Raw genomic sequence first — 15758 nt, forward strand, 5'->3', positions numbered from 1 at the left:
TTCCCACATTGCCAATGAAAACTGGGGCCACACTGGATGATAACTGGTCACAGTGTATTTATTAAGAAGTTCCTAATATGTTTAATACCTTCAACTCCCAGGCAATGAATTAGTTGTAGGGAAATATTGTTTTAGGTTTGGGTAGCAAATGGGCTCCAGAAAAGAGCTGGGTATCTGTCAGATGGGAGTCCATCTTGGCATGGTTTCTACTGTGTAAACAGATTCCCTATTCGAAAGGGAATGCTCAGGTTGCCTGTGTCACTCAGGAAGGTGGGTAGATGGTACCTCACTGATGAGCTCTCCAGCCTTCTTTGCACTCTCTATCTGAGGAGATCTCAGAGCCAGCCATCCTGTTCCCTTCATGCCCATCAAGTCTGCCTTGTATCGAAACTGCAGAAAGAAAACCAAGGGCTTCTGTCAAGACCATGCCTGGGACCACCGGGCATCTCAGGAAGGCCTTTGCTTGGTAATAAATAACAGTCAAGAGTAAATAATAACAAGGCCTTCGTAATCACACTTCATCCCAATAGCTCACTGTCATCACTAGAAGACTCTGGACACCAAGTCCGGCTATTTTGGGTTTGTGCATTTTTCCACGAATAAAGGAATACAATAAAGGTACACGAAGCCCCGTCAGCAAGACATGAAACTGGCAGTGATGAGATCCATGGAGAGGCGTTTAAAGAAAGAGCTATGTGCTCAAATCCAAGGATCAACCAGGATTATTTGGGGTTCATTCTGCCAGTGAGGCAGTCTACCACCTGTCAACCAAGAATGGTCTACACTCAGGTTTAGCTGATCAAACGGTTTTGAACCCCGGACGGACACTGCCATGACTCAGAGCAAATTATTTTTCCAAAATGCAACTCAGTCTCTGTCACAATCAAAGGCCAAAACAACCCTTCTTGTGAGGAAAAAAATAATAATTATAAGAGTTCCCGGAGACAAGAAACAGTCTGATTTTTGTTCTTGATATAGTGGCCACACAGAGTGCCAGAGTCAACCACAAGACAGATTTAAAAAGTAAAACAAACTTCAATGTGATGGGCCAGCAATGAGTAGGCCCTTTTAATCTCTTTGGGCCTCAGTTTACTCCTACCCTGCTCCCCCTGCCCCCCATCCCCAGCTATAACCTATTACGATTTGCTCAGATTGCAAAATCAGGCAAAGTCTTATCTGCTTTCTTTATTCTAAAGGCTTGGAAGGTTAGGCCAGTCACACCATTCCTAAGAGAAAATAAATAGGAAGCGTTACAGCGGTGGCTCTGATTCGAGCCCCCAAACTGTCACATCTTATTAGGAGTCCTTGATCTACCTGCGTCGCCTAAATGACACCATCACCCAGGTGCCTTCTTCTCTTCTTTATGGAAATTGGATATTTTTTAAAGGTAGAAAAAGCCTCTCTAAGGAAATCTGAAATTCGGCCCTAAACGAAGTTTGATGGCATCTCTCTAATTTAGATATAAGCCCTGCTGCAACGCAAAATATCGTTCTAGATATCAGCCTCTCGGCCCCTTTAGTTCCCTTTCATTTCAGGATCCACAGCGCTCCTCACAGCCGGCCTCAAAGAGGGTCTGTCTCTGATCTACTGTCTGCTGGTTAATGCCCCTGTGTCAATCCCACACTGCTCTCCGACCGACCGGTGAAGGGGAGGGCATCACTCAGGCTCGGGAGCAGGTTTCAAAACCCCATGTCAGTAAGATTGCTTTTCATAGTGTCTTTTCAGTCTACCGCGGTAATGCTTTTGCCTTCGACTCTGATAAAGAACAGAGAAAATTGGATACATTTCTAAGTTGGAGAGAATAATCCTACAGGGCCCCTTCACAGCCGGGCTCTGCTCCTTTCATGAGCGAGATGAAGTACGGAGCACCCACCCTTTCAACTCGCCTCTTGTTCAGCTGAACAGTACGATTACAGGTAAGACAGAAAGCAAGATGCGGGTTCCCCGAAGAGCTGACTGTGCCTCGACTCCTATAAACAGATCATCCATTGATATCTCAGCCCCCAGCCCAGCTTTCTCTGTCTACACAGACCCTAACAACAACACACTCGTCCCAGACTTCACAACGAAAGAAGGGAGAAAGGAGGGGAGCCGAGAACACTCAACTATCCAAAGACAGGTTCGGAGAATTATTCCAAGGAAGGAATAGACCTTCTCAGACTGCCCAGCTTCATCTGACTAACCCAAATGGCAGACTCTCTTTTCCCTTGCACGTACTAAGGCCTGGAAGCCACTAGAGACATCATGGATGGAGCTTTCCCAACACCCCCATCTTGGAGCAATCTCTTGCAAATTCTGTAAGCACAGCATTCACTTCCTGCATGGTAGCGAGTGTGGGCACCGTGCAAGCAATTGTTCCCAGGAGGAACCTGGAGGAAATTACGTGTTTGTCATGTGAATACAAAAAAAGCATCCTTACTAGCTAGGCAGTGCTTGCGTAGAATCTACCTCAATGCATGTCCGTCTGCCTTGCAAAGGAGGGGTTCTCGTTCTTTATCACCCACAGACTGAATACCATTTCAGATACTAAGAGCCATGGCTGCCACGAGGGCACACCGGAAGCCATCAGGAATACAGAACAGGGCACCTGGGACATAATATAGCTCCCTATGGAAGCCAGAGAGACTGAACTAGGAAGCTGGAGACCAGAGCCAGAAGCCCTGCTCCACCTCTTTCTAGCTGTGGGGCCTTGGAAAAGCATTTCCCAGCCAGCTTGTGACCCAAGGCAGATGGCTTAGATGATGGTGGTATCAGGTCTGGACCTGCAAAAACAAGAGCGATACTCATTCCTTTATATTAAATGAGATTGCAAAGCCTTTACACTCAAGCCCGGCCCAGGAAGTCAGCAAGTCATAGGGGTTCTAGGTTTTAGCTATTCTTTTTTTTTTTTTTTTTTTTTTTTTTTTTTTTTTTTTTTTTTTTTTTTTTTTTTTTTGGTTTTTTGAGACAGGGTTTCTCTGTATAGCCCTGGCTGTCCTGGAGCTCACTTTGTAGCCCAGGCTGGCCTCGAACTCAGAAATCTGCCTGCCTCTGCCTCCCAAATGCTGGGATTAAAGATGTGCGCCACCACCGCCCGGCATTAGCTATTCTTGTTTCTCATGGAGGAACTGAAGCCTGGAGTATTTCTAGAGTCAGCTCAAGGTTACCGCACTGGGAAAGGGTGGGGCATGTATGTTTCCAGACTTCCTACAGCCCTGGTATGAGATTATACGTGCACAGGGAACAACAGACTCCTAACGGACTAAAGAAGCCATAGAAGGCTCTGCCAAGTGTTCATAATGGATGCCCCCAGGCCAGTTCGTGACCCTCGAAGGAAAGCAGAACCTGTGCATGATGTCAGCAATCATGGCCTTGTGAAGTTTAGCCCACGTCGGGAGCATGTCTCAGATCTTCTGGTATAACCTAATGCTTTCTTCCTGGCCGGGACAGGGGAACACAGAAGAGGCTCAACTAACAAACTCCTGTGGTGGGCCTAGCAGTAAAGGGCACTTGCTGCTCCTACAAAGGACTGTTCCTCTGTGCCAGTGCCCACACAAGCCAACTCACAAGCCAACTCACAACTGCCCTTAATGCCAGTTCCGGGAAACAGGGTGCCCTCTTCTGGTCACTGCAGGTACTACACTCACATAGTGTGTGGGTGGGTATGTATGCATGTATGAATGTATGTATCGTGTATGTATTATTATATATACATGTAGATAGATAGATAGATAGGTAGATAGATAGATAGATAGATAGATAGATAGATAGATAGATCGATCGATGGATGGATGGATGGATGGATAGATAGATAGATAGATAGATAGATAGATAGATAGGTAGATAGATAGATAGATAGGTAGATAGATAGGTAGGTAGATAGATAGATAGATAGATAGATAGATAGATAGATAGATAGATAGATAGATAGATAGATAGATAGATAGGAAAGATGGATACGATGACAACTATACTAAAGTTAACACCCGGAACACTATCACTGTCCACCACAGCTGGAGTTTGGACTTTTTAACATCCAATCATAGGCTAAAAACAGTACAAGAGCGTCATGTGGCCATTTCTTAGCCCTCGGAACTGTAAACCAGACCCTGTTTTTAAAATGTAAATATTCAGCCTCCATTTCTCCTTTGAGACTATGGTCTCCATACTTTTCAGATATTCAACTTTTTTCTTTCTTTTCAAAAATAACATAAATCATACCTTTGGGTAGTATTAGTTTTTTTTTTTCCTTTTTCTCCTTGATAAAATAAAACTTGGCATTATGTTGATCCTTTGGTTAAAGGAAAATTTTCGGTGACTCTAAAAAGTCTGAGATCACGGAACAGATCAAACTTTGCTCCTTTTCTGACTCTGGGATGGAGTCCAGGAAGTATAACGACTACCCAGGTTCACATAGCTAGCTAAGGGCAGAGCTGGGTCAGCATCCACCCACTGGCTCAGCAATGGGTTATGGTGAATCACTCATCAATAAGGTTATTATCCTTATAGTCCCTAGCCATTTCTGGGTCTGTGACTCCTGCTTATTGCCTTGAACTAAGAGCAGGCACTGCCCTGGGGGCAGCAGGCACTGCCCTGGAGGCAGCAGGCACTGCCCTGGGGGCAGCAGGCACTGCCCTGGGGGCAGCAGAACTGACGTCTTGTGGGGGACTTCGAAAAGCAGCCAGTCTCTTCCTCAGGCCAAGTCCTTCCCAGAGACGAGCTCCCAGCTAAAGACTGGATTCTCAGCCTGAGTTAATTTTGCTCCCCCGAGGACTTCTTGGAGACACTTTATTACTTGAGACATGAGTGCTCTAAGTGCCTTGAGGTGTTTCTGAACACACACTTCCACTGTTGAGCCCAAACTCTTCCAACAGTAGGAAGACATGACAAGAACTTACAGTCTAAAGTGGGAGTACCTGTTTTTTAGGGTTGGCCTAGGGCCCAGAGAGATAGATGGTGGCTGGCACTATGCTCCACTCTGTGTGTCCCATACAACCACAACACATGATCACTTAACTATTGCCACCATGTCCAAGACTAGGCAAGGACGAGGGACTTGTGCAAGCTCACGTGGCCGGTATGAAGGAATGGGATGAACACCTCAGAACTGTAACTGCAGAGCCTTCCTCCAGGGGCGTGGAGTGCCCTGCTCTTGATTAGGGAAAGATCTGTCCTTTGGGAGCCTTAGGGCCTACACCTGTTGCTACTGTTCTTAGAGCCTACAAGAGAGCCGGAGGTGCAGAGGGCGGGATCTGAGCCCACCTTACCAAGCCTCCCTAGCAGGAAAGGCCAGCAGTTAGTGTGAGTCACGGTCGAATTATCTTTACACCGTTAGCTCCACCCTGTGCTCTCTGCCCGTCCTTGAAACTTCACTTCATTCACCCACTTTCATGTGTATGTATATGTGTGTTCACATGTTTGTAGTCATGAGTGTGTTCATGTGGGGTGCACACTATGTATGTGTATGTTCACATGTGTGTGGGAATGAATGTGTTCATGTGGGGTGCACACTGTGTATGTACGTGTTCACATGTGTATGGCCATGAGCATGTTCATGGGGGGTGCACACTGTGTATGTGTATGTTATATGTGTGTGTTCAAGCCGAGTTGGCACCAGCCACATTCTGCATTCATTGTCTGCTTTCTTCTATGAGGCAGGGTCTCTCACCAAACCTGAAGTTTGCTGGTTTCTGGTGAACCAAGCTCTGCCGCTTGTCCTGGAGACCCGTCTCTGCTTTCCTAGTGCTGGAATGACAGGTGGCTGTCATTCTCATCTGGCTTTTATGTGGCTTCTGGGGACCCAGCCTCTGGTCCCCATACTTGCTTGTCACGTGCTTGTCAACAGAAGCCAGCAGAGGGACATCAAACATTACAACTGGTCTTGCTCATGGTTGGCCTTGAAACTTACTGCTCTAACTGCAGGGATCCCTCTGCCCCCTTCCCTCATCTCCTTTAGGCCGTTTTGCTCAGATGTCAGGACAGTTCCAGTGAGAACTACATGGATGTCCCATTGTAAATGGGAATAAGCTGGGTGGTGGTACACGCTGGCACCACCTGTACTCACAGACTTCAGAAGCTGAGGCAGAAGCACCTCACATCTGAGGCCATCCCGGGCTACACTGAGAGGCCTTGCCTCAAAAATTTGCATATATGCATGAACACATTCACACACACACCACACACACCACATCTATCTTCCGCTTATCTCCCTAGCATGTATCTCCATCTGAGATCCGTTATTCGTCATATCGATCACGATCAATCTCCCTCACAGGGGTTCCAAACAAGTATGGGAGATATGTTTTACTTTTGCTGGTGATGACTAACTGCATTCTCCCAGAAGGAGAGAGGAAATGAAGGGATGAGAAGGAAAGAGAGAAGAGGAGAGAGGAGGGGAGGTGGGAGGGGAGGAAGGTAAAAAAAACTTGAAGCAGAAACTCGGGTAAGAGGAAGTTTCTAAAGAGATGAAAGACAAGATAAGCCAGCAGAGTGCTGGCCTTATAGTAGGTGCTCAATAAATGTCAGTTGAATGAATAGCCCCAACCTGGAGGATGCAGGTCAAGTTTGCAACTGGAGAGGGTTCAGCGGACAAAGAGGAGCCTCAGCGTGGCGGAAAGGAGGTGGGGCTATGGGCGGGGCTATGGGCACTGTAGAGCCTACCTCACTCTGCAGGGCGTGCGCTCTCTTGGCCCAGGCCATCTTCAGATCCTCAGGCAGCGCAGTGAACTCATGGCACTGTGTCCGGTAGTCATGGTCACTGGCCAGGGCCTGGGCCTTCCTGGCATGGACCAGGTGCACCATATCCATGGGCAGGTGGTACTGAGCTCGGCTGCTGGCCGCCTCCCTCCTGTACTGATTCTCACTCTGCAGCTGGCCCATCCATTGGCAGTGCCGTAGCCTTGGGTCGTCACTCACACTCCGGACCCCGATGAGCTGTCCACGCTCCTTCACAAACTCGTGCCTATAGAGAAACTGAAAGGGACAGCCGGCTGATTAGGCGCCAGCGCATGCGTGCCGACCTCACAGCAGCCTGGAGCCCATGCATGCCCACCTGTGCATGTGACTTCAGCACAGGTCTATGTGGGGGAGGGGATCACCTCTTCCTGTTCTAGGTAGTGAGAACTACTTCAGGCAGTTGGCCCGAAACAGGCTCCCTCCCCGCCCTCAGGGCTGAAGGATGAACACATTATACCTCCCTTCCTATCTCATTAAAATCAGATTCTCAGAACTTCGGGAAGCTCCCCGCTCCCCTTGTGTGTCCGGTAGCCAACAGGAATTTTATCAAATAGGGTAAGAAAGAATCTTGTATCTCATCCACTCATATTTGGAGAATCGTTAGGTTAGATCCAAAACAGGATCTGCCCACTTGACGTCCATGTTTTCTGTGGTTTGTTTGCGGGGAAAGAGAAAGTCACTGTCATTGTCCCACAGCTATTGGTGTTTGAGACACAGCTGTGGGTAGTGGAGGGAAGTGACAGAGAGAGACAGGGGTGGGGGCAATTTCCATCTCTTATCTTGTCCCTGTTCTGGGTGTTGCTGCAAACAGGCAACTCTCAGGTGACCGCTGCCCACCATTTGCAGTTAGACCCGAGTGGCCAGCTCCTTCTGCTGGAGACCGTCGCACACATTTAGCCTGTGATCGGCTCTCCCTCTTTTTGCAGAAAGACCTCATTCAGAACTAATATATTCTGCAAGACCTCATTCAGAACTAATATATTCTGCAGGACCTCATTCAGAACTAATATATTCCACCTTGTCTCTCATGGCTATAGGTTTTCTTTAATTCAGAAAAAATCAGCCTCACACATTGTTTTACTTGAAGTTAACAGACACGAGGCAAGATGGAGGTCAGGGGATTCCACTCACATCACTGGCTATGCCTCCAGAGGCCCGCGCAGCCTGGAAGGGGAGGGCGTCTATCGTCAGCTTGTAGCCTTGAGCACGAACGTTATGCCAGGACTCCTTGTATTTTGCCTAAAGTGGGAACACAGGTACATCTTTTAAAACATACATGTGAATCGATTACCAAAGGGTTAATGCCCTTTCCGTTTGTGGCACGGTGTCCTAGAATCCATTTGTGAGCGTCAAACACTTTCTGCTTCGCAGAGCAAACTCTCACTAGCACATACTCTACGCTAGGCTCTGAGCATATGTGTGTATATAACACGCATGTGGATTTGACATGGGCATGTACGTGGGTGCTTTTTAAAAACTTCAGGGAAGACTGGGGAAGCAGCTGTTAGACGGCTCGCAGCACACAGCACAGGTAGCTTTGGAACTTCAGCAGGGACAAAGGCTTACCTCGCTCAGGTTGGCTGCGTTGGCTTTGGCTCGGATGAATTCAGGCAGACCAAGGGTCATCGTGTATTGGTGTCGTGCATCCTCTCCAGCTGCTTTATAGAGACGCTGAACCCAAATTAAAAATAAGTATACAAACAGATGAGCAAACAAATGAAGAAATAGTGAGGTGCTCCACACAAATTAAAAATTAATTAACTGACTAGTAAATAAATAAATAGATGAGCAAACAAATAGTGAGATGCTACGCACAAATTTAAAATTAATTAACTGACTAATTAATTAATCATAAATAAATAGTGAGAAGACAGTGGTGCGTAGGTCCACGCTTGCAGTTAGAAAGGCCTCCCCCGACATAGCTTCAGCCTGGGTTGAGAGACATTTCTTTCAGTACACTCAGTCTGTCTGAGTCACACTGACTGAAATAGAAGGACTGTGTGTGGAACTGCTTTACTAAACACGGAGGAAGATGAACAAGGGGCAAGTGTCCTGAAACTCATTCCCCCGATACAGCAGAAGGTGACCCTAAGACCTGGGACATGTAATGGAAGTCCTGTTGGTGGAAAGGGGTAGCCCTGGTCTGCATCCTCCCCTGATGCCTGAGGATCCCTTCTGGGAGCAAGCTGAGCCAGGACCACCCTGGAGGGCTGGTCCCTGTGATGAGAAATGGGTCAGTGCTTGCCAGCTTCCATAGGGTCAGAAGCCACCCTGAAACAGCCTCTCCACATCACACAGTTTAGAAAGAGGCCGGGAGGGCCGAACAAGAGTTTTCTATCGATGGCATCTCTGTGCAAGATGCTGAACTCTGTCTCTTTCGTGTCCTTATCTTCAGCTGCCACTTCAGCTTCTGAAGGCCTGGGTTGAATTCGGAGGTGAGTGGGAAAAATAGCCCGTCTCCTCCACATAACTTCTGAAAGCTACAGTTGGGAGAATCGTAAGAAGGAGAATGATCCGATACTATGTGTTTGCTTGGCTGACGGGAGAGCCCCAGCAATGGGCAGAGCTGGGAGAGTGGAAGAAATAATTTTGGCAGAGGAGACCCCTTCCCCTCATTTTCTTTCTTATTGGGAATAGCAAATGTTGGGGTGAATAGATCTAGGAGATAGTGACTGAGGTTAAGGTGAAAAAATCCTGACAGTTGCCATGCGACACATGTCTTCCACAAATGGACATTATATTGGTTAGCCACCATCTGCCTAGAATAGGGCCACAGACCAGCTTTCTGACTATGTGCAAACACGTCTGCTGAGGGTGAGCCTGGTCCACGACATCGTAGGGTGTGGCCTGAGGCTGAGATTCCAACCTGCCCCTGGTCTAGAGGAGCCAGACGAAAGCGCAAAGAGGAAGCCAACTGACCCTCCTGTCCCCTGAAAGATGTCTAGGCTCTGTACAAAATGTTCTTTTCTTTCCAAATCCCCCATAAATACAAATGACTTTCCCTTCCCCAGGTCACAAAAATGCACACATCTTTTCTTTTCTTTTAAAATCTAGCCATCCTTAAACAGCCACTGGAGATTTCACCTCATTGGTGATCTGGTTGCTGAACTTGGCATGCCGAAGGTTGGGAGTGTCTGCCACAGCTGTGTACTTGAATGACCCAGGGTGCTGGCGGTATTTACTCTGAGAAAGGAAAGAGATAGCTTGGTAAGAGAGCAAACACTGCTGTAAGTCCTAATTAGAGTGTGTGTGTGTGTGTGTGTGTGTGTGTGTGTGTGTGTGTGTGCACATGCATGCACACATACATGCACGTACTCACAAACATGCGTGCATGCACATGGATGTGTCCCTATGTGTACATGCATGTAGATGCCAGAGGATAATTTGGGGTGTTGTGTCTTCTTTTTGAGATAGATCCCTCACAGGACCTGGAACTTGTTGACTAGACAGCCTGGTGGCCAGAGACCCCCCAGGATCCTCCTGCCTCTGCATTTCCCCACATTGGATTTGGAAGTGTATGCCACCATGCCCACTTAAGCCTCCTTCTGCGCAGGCTGCCGGCCCATCCCTCTAGAATCCAGCAGGCCATCCTCCTCTGCAGGTGAACTGGATCGGCTACACTTGCAGTCTGCACTTGAGGAAACTGGACGTCCTGGGCATCGAGGACACATGAAACACTTATACCTTCAAAACCGCACTGATGTGCAGTGACACATTTGTAATCCTGGTACTGGAGAGGGAGACAGGCAGGTCCCTGGGGCACAGTGGACTACTTATCGAGTTTCTGGTCATGGAAAGACCCTGTCTCACAAAGCAAGAAGGATAGTTCCTAAGGAACAAAGTCTAGGCCCCATGTACACACCCACACAAACACATATGCCCCATCTGCCTGCACTTGGGCTCTGAAGGACATGGGCCATGGAGAGCTTTGAGGCAGAGACTGTTCTTGGAATGCGGAGCCCAGGCCCCTGAGCTCCCACAGGGCACTGTCCACCCGCATTAGCTTGCAGGCTGGCGCTAAACATCTATTCCTCTGTCCCCACCACCATCCTGGTCCTTGGGTCCACCATAGGCATCGTGAGGTGAGCAAGGCTCCCCATGCATTCAGAGAGCTTAGCATTCTGAGTCTATTTACTTTTTTACCAACTAATCAGCAAGTACACAGCAGCCATCTCAAACACAGCTGTCAGAGAGACACCAGGCTTAAGTCAGGGTCAATCCTTACAAAAGCCTGACAGAGGTGCTCTGTAGAACCCCATGTGACTAATTTAGAAGCTGGGGATCAGAAAGGACGGGTAACTAGGCTGAGGTCACAAAGCAGATGAGAGCTGACCGAGAATTTCAATGCTTTATTCGTGGTTTTCAAAGCCTTCCTGCTTTACACTGTACCACAGGGCTGCCCTTTAAAGGACCTAGGGAAAGTGCATCTTATGGGCTTATGAGTCAGCGACTTGATATTCTTGTATGTGTGTTTGTGTGTATATGCATGTGTCTATAAGTATGCATGTGTGCATGTACATACATGTATATGTACAGTGTGTGTAGTAAGTGTGTCTGTGTGTATACAGTGTATATATGCATGTGCCTTCATGTTTGTGCACAAATATGCACATGCATATTTGTGTACAGCATATATAATGTGTGTGCATGACACCCATGTGTGTGCAGTATGTATGAATGCATGTGCAGGCATGTGTGTATACAGTATGTGTCTTTGTGCATATACTGTATGTATGCATGTGCATGCATGTATGTGTACACACATGCATGCATGTTTGTGTACAGTGTATACAATGTGTGTATGCATGTGCATACATGTGTGTATAGTATGTAGTATGTGTGTCTGTGTGTATACCATATATGTATGCATGTGCATGCATGTGTGTACAGTATGTGTATCCACATGTATGTTTGTGTGCTGTGTATACAATGTGTGTGCATGTGCATGTGCATGCATGTGTGTATACAGTGTATATGTATGCACGTACATGTATGTATATATACAATGTGTGTAGTATGTATATGTCTGTATGTATATACTGTGTATATGCATGTACATGCATATATATGTACAGTGTGTGTGTACACATGCATACGCGTGTGTAGTATGTATATGTATATGTGTGTATGAATGCCAGAGGTCAATGTTGGGTATCTTTCTCTATCACCACTCACTTTATTCTAGAGAGGGTCTCTCACTGAATCTGGGCCTCACTCCTTCAGCTAGACTCATTGGCCAGTAAGCTGCAGGAATCCTCCTGCTTCCACTTGCCCAGAACTGGCATTACAAATGTACATCGTGGTGCCTGGCTATGTAAGTGGGTGCTGGGGATCTCAACCTCGGTCCTCACACTCACTCATTTAACTTATCTCCTGAGCCATCTCCCCAGTTCCCACCAAGCTTTCTTTGGTGAAGTCAGTCTGAATGAAAACCTCAGTAAGAACAAATACTGAGGACAAGAGGTGACAGCTGAACATCCAGCCGCCTGAGCGGAGGGACACACATGCACTGTGGCATCTACAGTGAACATTCCGTAGCACGTTCACCCTCTGGAGTCCCATGGTACCTCGCTGATGAGCTCTGAGGCTTTCTTTCTTCCTTCTATCTCCAGCGCTCCAGGAATGACACAGGGAATCCCACGCATGAAGTTCAAGTCCGAGCGGTACAGATTCTACAAGGAATATATAAACGTCAGAAGAGCCAAACTCTACAGAGAAGCAAGAGAAGCCAGGGTCTGCGGACACCATCTGGAAGAGCAGAGCCAGGACTCTAGGCAGCCTGGGTCTGTCTGTCCAGATGGGGCACCACTCAACAATGCTGCTCGTGCTTCTCTGCAAAGCCTTACCAGGGGAAAACGTGGGTCAGAAGGAAGTCACTCAGCTGTCACTTCGCTGTGAGCAGCTGTGACAGGGATGCTGGATGGAGTTTTGTTTTAATGTGAGCTATCAAAACCTAAATGCTGGAGAGGATTATGGCTAGAAAGTCAGGTGTCTCGGGGCAAAGGTACAAATGGTTTAACCAGGCTTTCAAACAAAAGCCAGCAGCAGTGGGTGGTATCAATTAATCATGGGTAAAGGAAGAACTAATGAATGAATCCAAAATAAGTTGGCAAAGACTCGTTCGGGTCTGCACCTCTGTGGGTAAGTGTATTTTTAACACTAACCCTGAGTGATTTGTAATGACAGTTAAAGATCCCCCATGTATACTCCCCTCAGCCAGCAAAGCACCGGGTGTGCTGCCCTCCGACTGGTACCACAGCACCAGACAGGCTCCAGGGCTCTGCACAAGTGGCAAACGGCCTACAATGAGCACGGCAGCTCCGTCATCCCTACAGCTGTGCTCAGGTTCCTGGTAGTTAGTGCCGCCACTCAGTAAATGCTGTGTGTAAGCACAGTGTTCGGAGGGTGAGAGATCCCAGATCTGAGCACCAACCGCTTCACTTGCCCACACTGTGAAACCACAGGTCTCATTGTCCTCAGCGGCTCTAGTTGCCTGCACGTTCCTAGAACAGGCAAACCTAGCAGGCTGGGGAAAAAGGTGGGTACCAGGGATGCCGCCATCTTTGAGGAAATCACACCTCGCTTCCTCAGGAACATAAGACTACCTTACTTGCTTTGCAGAACAGGCATCAGGAGTTGGGCATGCCACCAGAGGAGTGAAGATACCTCTCAAGGGCCAAGAGGACCCTGGGAGGCATCTCCAGGGCCTGACTGCCTAGCCTCGATCTGTGCTCCCCCTCCCCTTAGAATAGCAAGAAGGTTTTCCACCCAACTTGAGGCCAGGGACAAATCCTGAAAACCCCACCAACCCATATGGCATCTCATCCCGTCCCTCACGTACAGTTGACCCTATTTAGACTACTGCATTTTCTTCCATGCGTCTTGTACAACTTCTCTGAGCATTACCAAAGGGATATCTTGGGGGTTGAATGAGGTAATTTCTAAATACAATGCTTTGAATTCAACAGGGACTCGCAAGCACGTGGCTGTTCTCACTGGGGTGACGTAATTGTGCCTTAGGATGGTGTGGGAGCTCTTGGGCTAGATAAAGAAGTTTAGGATGCCTGACCTAAAGAAGCTACAAAGAGCCACGAGGAACTGGAGGGTTACTGCCTTGCGGTCTGAGCTGCCAGGAGAAGGGTCCTGAAGGAGAGGCCCGGGCACTTTACCTCACTCTGTAACTTGTGAGCTTTCTTGGCACAGCTCAGCCTCAGGTCTTCTGCCAGGGATGTGTGTTGGGGGAGCGGGTGTCTGTAGTCCTGGTTGCTGGCCAGGGTTTGAGCCTTTTTGGCATGCACCAAGGTTACCATATCCAGCGGCAGATGGAAGTGAGCCTTTGAGTGTTCAAAGCCTTTCTTATAATTCACCTAGAGGGGCAGGCAGATCAGCAGCCATCATTTCAAAGCTACTATTTGCACAGGATCATCAGGGAGAGCAACTATACAACACAACTATCCCATCAACCGGAGACACATGTTGCCCCCTTACAGATGCACACCTGATAAGCATGCTTAAGTCTGGCTCATGATTTTGCAGCTCTTGGCCCTGGAAGTCACTGACCTGGGTACAGGGGTCATGGCTCCCTGACTAGGGGAAAATATAGACAGGAGACATATCCAACACCAGGTAGCCCCATAATCAATTTCCTAGTTCACCCCATTTTACATTGTCAAAAAGGCTCATGAGATACATCCAATATACTCCCCTAATATATGCTCAAGTTCAGGGGTTCTCAGGTCATGGCACTTGGCAAAGAACTTTGTCAAATACTAGATGGATTCCTAGTCAATCTGAGAGCCAGCAGGAAGAGAGGGTTGTCTGAGAGTAAGTCCTGAGAATAGATACTCATTCCTAAAGCCCAACATATATCTTGAAAATAGAGGGAGACACCCATTTCATGCTCATCAGTCCCAGTAGGGCTCTGTGAAGGCTGGTAGGCGGTTCTTACCTGGGCCTCCTCAGAAGTAGGATGCAGACTCACCAACCCCTTCCTTTTACCAACTGCCCTCTGACACTCAAGCCAAGCATGTGGCCCAACCCTCCCATTCATAAATCACACCCTCATCCTCAGAACAAGGCCAGCTCCCATCTAATCCCATACTCAGAGGTCAGCAACCCAAGACAGAAAGCAAGAGTGGAAACAGGAAGACCGAGGCAGAGAAAAATGGCAGAGAACAGACAAAGCTGTGGGGCAGGAGGGAGGGGGAAGAGAGGGAGAGAGGGAGAGAGGAAGGGGAGAGGGAGAGGGAGACAGAAAAGGAGAGGGAGAGGGAGAGAGGGAGAGGGGAAGGGGAGAGAGAGGGGGAGAGAGGAAAGGAGAGGGAGAGGGAGAGAGCATGTACTTCCTCTTTCTAACTGCACTGGGCAAGTGACTGAGTCATTCACTCGACCTCAATAAGCCAGTGGAGAGCCTAGAGAGACAGCTTGACCAGTAAATAAGATAATATATAAGCTAGACCCCTGTAACATGTTGGGCACAGCTTTTACCCCTGACATTTGCCCCTCACACATGTGCAAGGAGGTTGCATATACACCTGTGGACCAGAGTCCACAAGATCATATTAATTGTCAAAGGGTGACAGCAAATCAGGTACACAAATAAGAATAAAGTGGTGTGTGAGGGTGTGTGTGTGTGTGTGTGTGTGTGTGTGTGTGTGTGTGTACACCCCATCTACACTGAACTGTTAGCAAGCAACTTCAATTGGCTATAGCCTCCAGGAATCCAGTCTAGCATCTAACAAGCATTCTAGAACTTTCATAAAAATCTTTTCCCATTTCTGAACACTTGTGGTAATTCTCTCTGTGACCTACAAAAATAAAGTATCTCTGCAGACCAAACAAACACATCTCCTAGACCACCTAGATCCAAATCAGAGAACGCCCAGAGAACGGAACTAGGAGGTACACAAATCCAAGCACATTTCAGAGGAAGAAGCTAAACCCTGAAAGAGATTCCATCACTCAAGTCAGGAGCAGCAGTGTCACCCACTTCCCAGAGGCTGGGCGACCTGGGCTGGTTGTTCAGGAGCAGCGTCAGGTGGGCC

General features: G+C 47.8%; 1 protein-coding gene across 2 annotated transcripts in view; it reads right to left on the minus strand.

Annotated features, from left to right (window-relative positions):
• Positions 1-15758, minus strand: part of Nrap (nebulin related anchoring protein) — a 78891-nt gene that overhangs the window by 9504 nt on the left and 53629 nt on the right. For both annotated transcript variants that reach the window (XM_031390779.1, XM_031390780.1), the window contains exons 30-36: positions 13884-14081; positions 12282-12386; positions 9799-9897; positions 8281-8385; positions 7846-7953; positions 6640-6951; positions 286-390 (exon numbers count right to left, since the gene is read on the minus strand). In XM_031390779.1, coding sequence (XP_031246639.1) covers positions 286-390; positions 6640-6951; positions 7846-7953; positions 8281-8385; positions 9799-9897; positions 12282-12386; positions 13884-14081 — 1032 coding nt within the window. The remainder of the gene's footprint in view (positions 1-285; positions 391-6639; positions 6952-7845; positions 7954-8280; positions 8386-9798; positions 9898-12281; positions 12387-13883; positions 14082-15758) is intronic.

Source organism: Mastomys coucha, unplaced genomic scaffold, assembly GCF_008632895.1.
Source record: "Mastomys coucha isolate ucsf_1 unplaced genomic scaffold, UCSF_Mcou_1 pScaffold21, whole genome shotgun sequence".
Lineage (NCBI taxonomy): Eukaryota > Metazoa > Chordata > Mammalia > Rodentia > Muridae > Mastomys > Mastomys coucha.